Raw genomic sequence first — 10,570 nt, 5'->3', positions numbered from 1 at the left:
ATAGTGGGAACAGTAGATTCCTTGTAGTGAAGAAAGCTAAAGGTGTCTGAGCACAGTTTTCAAATAATTCAGTAAAGTGTTCTTGAAGTAAAGATGTCTGCGCAGAGTATCTCAGTGTACTGGAAAGGATGCCCAACAGCGAATAACAGAGCTAGGCCCCTCAGGCCACGGGTTGGAAGTAAGACTCCGTGTGGTAGGCTGCAACCTCTCTCTCCCGGTTGCACGGAGAGGTCTGTCCTGCATCAAGCCCAGGAGGAAGAGAGCTTCACGTGGGCTTATGCTGCTTTTATAGCTACTCCCAGCATCTTTAGATGGCAGCAAGGATCCCTGGGATATGTAGTCCTGGCACACAATCGTGCAAAGCAATTATCTGGCGGGGGAACTATTACATTGTTACATAGTAGGTGAGGTTGAAAAAAGACCCAAGTCCATCAAGTCCAACCCATGTGTGATTATGTGTCAGTATTACATTGTATATCCCTGTATGTTGCGGTCATTCAGGTGATTATCTAATAGTTTCTTGAAGCTATCAATGCTACCCGCTGAGACCACCGCCTGTGGAAGGGAATTCCACATCCTTGCCACTCTTACAGTAAAGAAACCTCTACGTAGTTTAAGGTTAAACCTCTTTTCTTCTAATTTTAATGAGTGGCCACGAGTCTTATTAACCACTTCAATACAGGGCACTTATACACCTTCCTGCCCAGACCAATTTTCACCTTTCAGCACTGTCGCACTTTGAATGACAATTGCTCAGTGATACAACACTGTACCCAAACTAAATTTTTATCATTTTTTTCCCCACAAATAGAGCTTTCTTTTGGTGGTATTTGATCAGCTCTGGGATTTTTATTTTTTTGTTAAACAAATAAAAAAAGATCGAAAATTTTGAAAAAAAAATATATTTTTTTTGCTTCTGTTACAAAACTTTGTAAATAAGTAAGTTTTCTCCTTCACTGATGGGCACTGATATGCGGCACTGATGGAGCACTGATATGCAGCACTGATGGTACACATAGGTGGCACTGATGGGCACTGGTAGGCGGCACGGATGGGCACTGATAGGTGGCACAGATGGGCACTGATAGAGACACTGATGTACACTTATTGATGGTACGGATGGATGGCAATCAGTGCCAAACAATAATGCCTGCCAATCAGTGATGCCCATTGTGGGCACTGATTGGCATCCATTGTGGGCACTGATTGGCATCCCTGGTGGTCTAGAGACTCTTTACCTACATCGGAGTTGCGGTGTGTCAGACGGACACACTGCAACGATCGCCGTGATGCACGCCTCCGGAGGCACACAGCGGCTTGATATCCTGCTAGACGTCATATGATGCCCGGCCAGGATATTGAAACCACTTTGCCGATGTCATATTGCTATATGGCGGACGGCAAGTGGTTAAACTCCCTTCCGCAAAAAACTTTTCTCCCTTATGTGGGGTCACCAGTACAGTATTTATATATTGAAATCATATCCCCTCTCAAGCGTCTCTTCTCCAGAGAGAATAAGTTCAGAGCTCACAACCTTTCCTCATAACTAAGATCCTCCAGACCCTTTATTAGCTTTGTTGCCCTTCTTTGTACTCGCTCCATTTCCAGTACATCCCTCCTGAGGACTGGTGCCCAGAACTGGACAGCATACTCCAGGTGCAGCCGGACCAGAGTCTTGTAGAGCGGGAGAATTATCGTTTTATCTCTGGAGTTGATCCCCTTTTTAATGCCAATATTCTGTTTGCTTTATTAGCAGCAGCTTGGCATTGCATGCCATTGCTGAGCCTATCATCTACTAGGACCCCCAGGTCCTTTTCCATCTTAGATCCCCCCAGAGGTTCTCCCTCCAGTCTATAGATTGCATTCAGATTTTTGCCACCCAAACGCATTATTTTACATTTTTCTACATTGAATCTCATTTGCCATGTAGTCGCCCCTCCCATTCATTTGTTCAGATCTTCTTGCAAGGTTTCCACATCCTGCAGAGAAGTTATTGCCCTGCTTAGCTTAGTATCGTCTGCAAATACAGAGATTGAACTGTTTATCCCATCCTCCAGATCGTTTATGAACAAATTAAATAGGATTGGTCCCAGCACAGAACCCTGGGGAACCACACTACCCACCCCTGACCATTCCGAGTACTCCCCATTTATCACCACCCTCTGAACACGCCCTTGTAGCCAGTTTTCAATCCATGTACTCACCCTATGGTCCATGCCAATGGACTTTATTTTGTACAGTAAACGTTTATGGGGAACTGTGTCAAATGCTTTTGCAAAATCCAGATACACCACGTCTACGGGCCTTCCTTTATCTAGATGGCAACTCACCTCCTCATAGAAGGTTAAGATTGGTTTGGCAAGAACGATTCTTCATGAATCCATGCTGATTACTGCTAATGATAACGTTCTCATTACTAAAATCTTGTATATAGTCCCTTATCATCCCCTCCAAGAGTTTACATACTATTGATGTTAGGCTAACTGGTCTGTAATTCCCAGGGATGTATTTTGGACCCTTTTTAAATATTGGTGCTACATTGGCTTTTCTCCAATCAGCTGGTACCATTCCAGTCAGTAGACTGTCCGTAAAAATTATTCGTCCCACAATCCTTTTATTTGTCACACAAATATGATGTCACTGGATACATCAATCACTAGAGGGACAGGCAATACCTCAAAATGCTCGGAGGTACGGTGCTTTATGTTTGCAGTCCATATTGCTTGCTACACACATATGCAAAACTAAATCTCTCTGAACTTAAGGCTTTGGCCACAGAAAGAGAGATAGAGTCTGAACTTCCGGAGCAAACCATAATTTTCAAATTGTGGCAGTGAGATGAAGAGAGAAGGAAGGAAGATACCACCCCTTCCGCCCCTGTCACAGAGCAATCTGTTGCAGTTTATCCTGTCAGAATCCCATTAGTTTTTGAAGGTAATGAAGTTGACAGTAAGTCTCAAATTAAATGGCGTGTACCTTTTAGTCCCCCAAAAAAAGAGAGCCATATTAGAGGGACTGGGAGATCCTGAAAGAATCCAACTGGGTTTGCAAACAAACTTAGTGCTGCACAGGAAGCATATGAGGCTTCTGCTACTGACATTCATCAGCTTCTTATTAAAGCAGTGGGAAGCAACATGTCAGGGTATATACGGTACTTTAAAAAAGTAGATGTCACAAATCTAGATAAGATGGTTAGTGGACGGAAGGTTTGTGAAAAATGTATGGAAAAATTCCCCCAGATATATGGACAAACCAGACATGCTGAATTCATGAATGCTAACCAAGAGAAAGAGGAAGCCGCAGGAGCTTGTTGGAGGTGATTAAGCGATATGGTTGAGGAAGCAGGCCTTAAAAAAAGAGGAAGAAAAGAGGGAGAAGGGAGAAATTGCAAGTCCATCTACATGTAGCACCCTCTACACCTACTTAATGATTAAGCCCAGGTCAGATGTGTCAAACGCGTCTACGTGACTAATACCTGGTGTATCCTGGTCGTCTTCAATAAAAGGCATTTCGTTTTGGAACCCTTGGATGTGCAGCCATTTTTTTTTCTTTTTCACAAAACAATTCAGCGGCTCCCCTGGGGATAGCTCTACAAGTAAATATAATTCTGAAAATGTTCTTGTAACCTGATGTATGCATGTACATGCTCAAATGCTGGAAATAATTGTTGGTAGCTCCAATCACTCGGGCCTCTTGCCGCAGCGTGGTGTCTCCAGCAAACCAGCTTTTCTTTCCGGTAACACTGCAAAGAGACTGGGCAAAAAATGGCGTCCATGTGAAAGTTCCAAGGCCAAGCCACTGCTGACCAAAGAGAAAACAAAGGCTTGTCTTACATTTGCCAAAAAGCACCTGGATTACCCCCAAGACTTGATGGAACATAATTGATGAAACAACAAATTCTGCGCACTACCAGAAAATCCCGAAGGAGAATGTCCGCCCATCAGTTCCTGACCTCAAGCGAAATTGGGTTCTGCACTCGCCAGTGATCTTCGCATTCCTGGGGCCGCTACCTGGTCCCAGCTTGCTGCAAGTCCATCCCCATCAGGGGTCCTGGTGAAGAAGCAGGCAGGGGCTTAGACTCTGCGCCCTGGGGAACCCCGAGTTGACAATCCACAAGGGCTACCTACCACAGACGCTTGACAAGCAGAAAATACCCAAGCTCGACCGCACAATTGGAAAATACATGCTGAGATTTGGTGCTCAGGCTGGGGGATCCCCACTTCCTTGTTCAATAATCCAAAATTCATAGAATCCATTATTAGTTCAGAAGAAGCCCATGTACTTATTTGGGTTAAAAGCTTCAAGCCACACTATGCTCAGGTGTGAACAGGCACTTATACTATCAAAGTGTTCAAATGCAAAATCTTCTCTGTTATATTGCCGGGGCAAAATGGGCAAATGCTGCTCTGAAGGACCAGCCGGACAGGATAAGAAATATGTCAAAGAAGAGTTCCGTATCCTCGACTGGTGAAGGTGCATCTGCACGCTCTGTCTGATACAATGTTCCCGCAGGCGCACCACTGTTCTGGGGACTTCCTGGCCGCATAATCCTGGTAGAGAGTCCTGGCCAGTCAAAGGGTTTCCGGACCAAGCTCTCCCTCCATGCTCTGACCGGGAGAAGCAGACAAAACCCCCAGTCTCCTCTATGGGCCATAATTAGGGGGTAGAAGTCTAGCTATAGTTCCCTCAAAAAAAACCCTGTCCTGGTTGGTCACTGGGGAGGAGGTCAGGGGTATGTAATGTACCACATCACTTACACACTTTAGGTTCAGGAGAATGTAATGTTTAACATAGCGGAGGGGTCAGGAGTATGCAATGTACAATATCGCTTACACAGTTCAGAGGTCAGGAGAAAGTAGTGTATAAATAGAGGAGGGGTCAGGAGTATGAAACGTACAACATTGTTTACACAGTTCAGTGGTCAGGAGAATGTAACGTAATATATACCATAGTGGAGGAGTCAGGAGTATGAAATGTACAACATCGCCTACACTGTTCAGTGGTCAGAAGAATATAATGTAATGTATAACATAGTGGAGTGGTCAGGAGTATGAAATGTACAACTGTGTATAGTGCAAGGGTTAGCCATATGAAATGTACAATATAGTGTAGGGGTCAGGAGGATGTAATGTATTAATAGAGGAGGCGTTACAAGTATGTAATGTACAACATCACTTTCAGGCATCAAGAGAATGTACCTAATGTATAACATAGTGGAGGAGTCAGGAGTATGTAATGTACAACAGTGTATATCGCAGGCGTTAGGCATCTGAAATATAGTGTAGGGGTCAGGAGAATGTAAAATATAACATAGTGGAGGGGTCAGGAGTATGAAATGTACAATGTAGTGTAGGGATCATGGATATGTACTGTGCATGTGCAACATAGATTACACAGTGCAGGGGTCAGGAAAATCTATAACATAGTGCAGGTGTCAGCATTATGTAATGTATCACACAGCTTACATAGTGTATATAGTGCAGGGGTCAGTAGTAATGTAATGTACCACATTGCTTGCACACTTAAGGGTTCAGGAGAATGCAATGTATAACATAGTGGAGGGGTCAGGGGTATGAAATGTACAACATCGCTTACACAGTTAATTGGTTAGGAGAATGTAATGTATAACATAGCGGAGGGGATCTGGAGTATGAAATGTACAACAGTGTATAGTGCAGGGGTTAGGCATATGAAATGTGCAATATTGTGTAAGGGGCAGGAGAATGTAATATATAACACAGTGGAGGAGTCAGGAGTATGTAAGGTACAACATCACCTACACAGTTCAGGCATCTCAAGAGAATGTACATAATGCATTTCAAAGTGGAGGCGTCAGGAGTATGTAATGTACAACATCGCTTACACAGTGCAGGGGTCAGGAAAATCTATAACATAGTGTAGGGGTCAGCATTATGTAATGTACCACACAGCTTACATAGTGTATATACTGCAGGGAGTCAGTAGTATGCCCTATACAACATAGTTTACAAAGTTCAGAAGTTGGCAGTATGTAGACTGTACAACACAGTTAACTGAATGTATATAGTGCAGGGGTCAGGAGTATGTAAAACAGAGCCCCTTACATTACTGTAGTAGTGGTGAGAAGAATCTCCCCGGTGTCAGTCTGGGGGTGGGGGGGGTGCTCTATCATTGGTGAGGCGTTATACATTAATCTCGGTAATCCAAACTGTCCTCTTCTCCATGGTATAATCTCAGTAATCCAAACCAGACATGTAACAGGCAATGCAGTGTGACTAAATAAAGTTTTATTAAACCCAATACAAAGTACAACAGGAAATACAGAATACAATGGCAGTCCTCAGGCAGTGCTACATATTCCCGGGGGGGGACTTCTGCTAACAGTTGATTGGTCTAGGACACCTTATTGAAGGAAGAGTGGTGCATGCGCAGTTCATGATTTCCATGTACAGGAGCTTTGCATGCCCATTCAGTGTGAAGTGACAGGTTCTCTTTGGAGGGTGACCCCCAACTACTGATCCTTACCTTCCCCTGCCGCCTTGCTTGCGTACCATAGGAATGAGTGACATCACAGTGTAAGCTTGGTGTCAGAGCTTGCACAGATTTATTGCCTTGCTCCCCTCCCCCCATGTTACAGTGGTTTGGGCTTAATAGTTGGCCATTTAGGCCTGAGCAGTGCATTCTGGGACAGAGAGAATAAAACCCTTTTTCAAGTTTATATTTAATACGTCTAAAAGAGACAGAGTAAGAGAAAATAATTGTTAGCGTTCAAATATACTTTAACCAATTGTCTGCCAATCAACGTTTATAGACGGCACGGTGCACGAGGGGTTTAAAGCAGCTACTGGAGTCAATGGCCTGGTATTGGGTTGAAGGCAAAGTCGCATGACAAGTCGCGCCCCACTCTTTTCAATGGCACCCGTTCAAATTGGTGCGACTTGAAGTCGCAGCTACTTTGAAAAGGTGTCTGTGGTACTTTGGTACGACTTTTGATGCAACTTTGATCTGTAGAATGTAAAGTCGGATCAAAATCGCACCAAAAAGTCGCATTAAAGTCGCACTAATGTGAATAGAGCCTAACAGCCAGGCAAAGGGCTTTGCGGGAAAAAAAAAAGTGATCCGGGAGGCTCTAGAGGAGCCCAACTACTTTTATGGGGCTGTCAAAGTGTGCGTCCCCCACTGGTGGCACTTGCAGTGGTTCTCGGGCTCTACAGATTCTCCGAGGACACCAGGACTGAAGGAACTCGGGGAACGTCCTTTCCCTGAGCCCCGCCTGCGACTAATGACGTGTATGACAGCAATTCTGGGCTCACATCTGTCATTCCTCGGCGAGCGAAGCCAGGGATGCAGCTATCCTAGGTGGGACTGGTGCAAGGATTTTTGAGGCGATAGGCGATACCTCATTTATCTGCAGCCGCAACCCCCCCCCGGCTCCACCTCTGACTCCACCCCCTTTGCCCTGCCCATGTATACCCACCTTTTTAATGAAGTGCCCATCAAATGCAGCCTCACCAGCGCCCATCAGTGCAGCCTCACCAGCGCCCATCAGTGCAGCCTCCCCAGCGCCCATCAAATGCAGCCTCACCAGTGCTAATCAATGCAGCCTCACCAGTGCTAATCAATGCAGCCTCACCAGTGCTCATCAATCCAGCCTCACCAGTGCTCATCAATGCAGCCTCACCAGCGACCATCAATGCAGCCTCACCAGTGCTAATCAATGCAGCCTCACCAGCGCCCATCAGTGCAGCCTCACCAGCGCCCATCAGTGCAGCCTCACCAGCACCCATCAAATGCAGCCTCACCAGAGCTAATCAATCCAGCCTCACCAGTGCTAATCAATGCAGCCTCACCAGCGACCATCAATGCAGCCTCACCAGTGCTAATCAATGCAGCCTCACCAGTGCTAATCAATGCAGCCTCACCAGTGCTAATCAATGCAGCCTCACCAGCACCCATCAATGAATGTTTGCTTGCTTCCATTCATTCGGGAGTCGGGACACAGTCCTCCACTGCCGATGCGCCTCTGACACTATGTGCGAATGGAGCGACGGCTGCCTGTTGATGCTGAGACTTAGTTGCTTGCTGCAGAGAGAAGAGAGTAGGAACACCAGTGGCCGGGCGCCCTAGGCGGCTGCCTAGTTTGCCTAGTGGTAGCTCCGGCCCTGATCCTAGGACAATCTTGAATAGCTGCATTGGAGGACAGAGGAGACATTGGGGGTCCAATGGTTCCTGGGCTCTCCCCTTCCTCCAGGGACACAAGGACTGTGGGAAACTTCTTATACAGTAAGAATAGGAGGGACTCACGGATTGTCCTTTCCCTCCTGCGACTAATGACACCGGAACTGATGCGTATAACATCAATTCTGAGGTCACAGCTGTCATTCTTTGGCTAGTATAGCTGAGGATGCAGCTGTTCAAGCACAATCTGTGCTTGAATAGCTGCATTGGAGGACAGAGGAGACATTGGGGGTCCAATGCACCCCTAAAAGTCTCCATAAAGAGTACCTGTTGCCTGCCCATGCTATCACATGACCGGCTTTTTAACCTCTTAGTACCGGCATCTCCCAGCCATTTAAGAGATTTTGGAGTGCCGGGAGGTGGTGATTATGATCATGTGACTGCTGTGATTGGCTTTCACAGCAGTCACGTGATCAGCAAAGTCCAAATAGTGATCCTGAACTTTCCATTAGCTGCCAGTAACTATGCACTGGAGCACTGTGCCAACCAGCAGAGAGGCCGCATATTTGCAAGTGATAACAACAAAGTTTAAAAAAAAAAAAAGAATTTTGTAAAATGAATAGAAATAATTTTTTTTTTTAAAGCCCCCCCCCCCCCTCATACACACCACCATAGGGCAAGCACATCACATGTGAGGTATCGTCAGGAACATTGAAGAGAGAGCGATCATTCTGGGGCCGTAATTCATATTTAACTCTAACTGATGACCTGTAAAGATTTTTAAAGTGTCGCCTATGGAGAATTTTGGGTCCTGTATTTTTTTTTTTCACAATTTTACAGGCACATGCAATATTAAGGCTTAATATGTTTGGTATCTATTTACTCGACTCAATTAAATGTTTTATATTTTAACAAAAAAATTGGGTTTATATTTTTTTTCTTTGCATTAAAATACATTTTACTGGATTTTTTTTCCTGAAACAATGAGCTTAATCAATACCTGTGCAAATGTCATCCGAATTTTTTAAAAAAAGCATTTTATTCTCCAGGGTCTCTGCTTTTAGAAAATACAGTATATACTTTTGTGGAGTTTACAGTCATTTCTAGCAAATAATGCTGATTTTAACGTGTGCAAAAAAAAAAAAAGAAGAAAGTTGCCCCTGTAGACAAGTGGTTAAAGCGGAGCTGCTGACTTTTACTATTAGGACACTTACCTGTCCAGGGATCCCGCGATGTCGGCTCCCCAGCTGATTTTTTTTAATCTGCTCTCAGGTGCTGCCACTGCCATTCCTCGTAAGGAAAAGCAGCAGTGAAGCCTTGCAGCTTCACAGCGGGTTACCTACTGCGCATGCGCGCTACGCTTTCTGAATGGCGCAGCGGTGGGGGAAGGAGGAGGGGGGCCAAAGGGTTAGGGTTAGGGGAGGGGTAGGGTTAGGGTTAGATGGGTTAGGGTTAGGGTTTCCCCTTGAAGAACAAGGTTAGGAATCAGAGATTGGAATAGGGACCTCCTCCAAAAAGGTCAAAGATCAGCAGGCGGGTACCCAGAGGTCAATGGTCAAGAGGCTTGGCTGACCCACCCCCCAACAAAGTGTTCCGCCTACCCCAACTAAGTCTGGGAATGAACAAGTTGGGGAATGCGCTTGGTCTCCTAGAAGTAGGGATGAGCACCTGTCGAAAACAGGTCCCCCCCCCGAAAGGTCCAAAATGTGGCACTGTAGGGAGGGGGGAGCAAAGAAATGGAGCTTCCTCTTTTTGGTGGAGCTCCGTTTTAATGATAACCTCCCCTTCCTCCCGTGTTACAGTGTTCTGGACTGGTGATTGGCCAGCCAGGTCTGAATACTGGATCCTGGCAGTAAAGGGGAGGGTCACATGATCCACCATACCTGGAAGTACCGAGGCCTCCAGCAGATGTATGGAGCTGTGGCAGAATGCAGCAAGGGTGAATATCATTGATTTGGAATGGGGACACCCTATCAAGAGAACCTGTCACTTTACCCCATTCTCTATAAACGGGTAACTTGCTATGCTATGCTCCGGTCACTTGGTGAAGGTGATGAGGTACTCGGGGTAGGCCTGGACGTCATTAAATATGGCGAACACAGTGGGTTTTGTAGCGTCATCAGCTACGCTGTCATACAGGTCGGTGGGGTTTGCGTTGTCCTTGGATGGAGGGACAATTATGTCTGGAGCTCCCTTACAGAAGATGCCGGTGAGGACCCGGGCCAGGTACATGTGTTTGTAGCCGCTGGATTGGTCAGGTATGGAGTATTGGTCATCTGAGGAATAAATTGCTTCAACGGCAAAGTACGTCCCTCTTCCGATCCTTGCATCTGTAAAAAAAATAATCGTTACATCTGGTGAGTGCGTTATCTAAGAACATCGAGCCGTCATCAGAAATTCCCTCCGCTACCTA

At 45.6% G+C, this 10,570-nt stretch overlaps 2 protein-coding genes across 2 annotated transcripts in view; both read right to left on the bottom strand.

The window, feature by feature from the left end:
- Positions 1–6,244: 6,244 nt before the first annotated feature.
- LOC141147296 (protein mono-ADP-ribosyltransferase PARP14-like) overlaps positions 6,245–10,570 on the bottom strand; it is a 421,364-nt gene continuing 417,038 nt past the window's right edge. Inside the window, exon 21 of the transcript XR_012245043.1 lies at positions 6,245–7,896. The gene's annotated coding sequence lies outside the window, so the exon portion shown is untranslated. The remainder of the gene's footprint in view (positions 7,897–10,570) is intronic.
- The window catches only part of LOC141147298 (protein mono-ADP-ribosyltransferase PARP14-like), a 242,929-nt gene continuing 238,708 nt past the window's right edge, over positions 6,350–10,570 (bottom strand). The window contains exon 16 of the mRNA XM_073634506.1: positions 6,350–10,487. Coding sequence (XP_073490607.1) covers positions 10,195–10,487 — 293 coding nt within the window. The 3' untranslated portion in view covers positions 6,350–10,194. The remainder of the gene's footprint in view (positions 10,488–10,570) is intronic.

Source organism: Aquarana catesbeiana, linkage group LG06, assembly GCF_042186555.1.
Source record: "Aquarana catesbeiana isolate 2022-GZ linkage group LG06, ASM4218655v1, whole genome shotgun sequence".
Lineage (NCBI taxonomy): Eukaryota > Metazoa > Chordata > Amphibia > Anura > Ranidae > Aquarana > Aquarana catesbeiana.
This window is presented reverse-complemented; position numbering and strand designations above follow the sequence as displayed.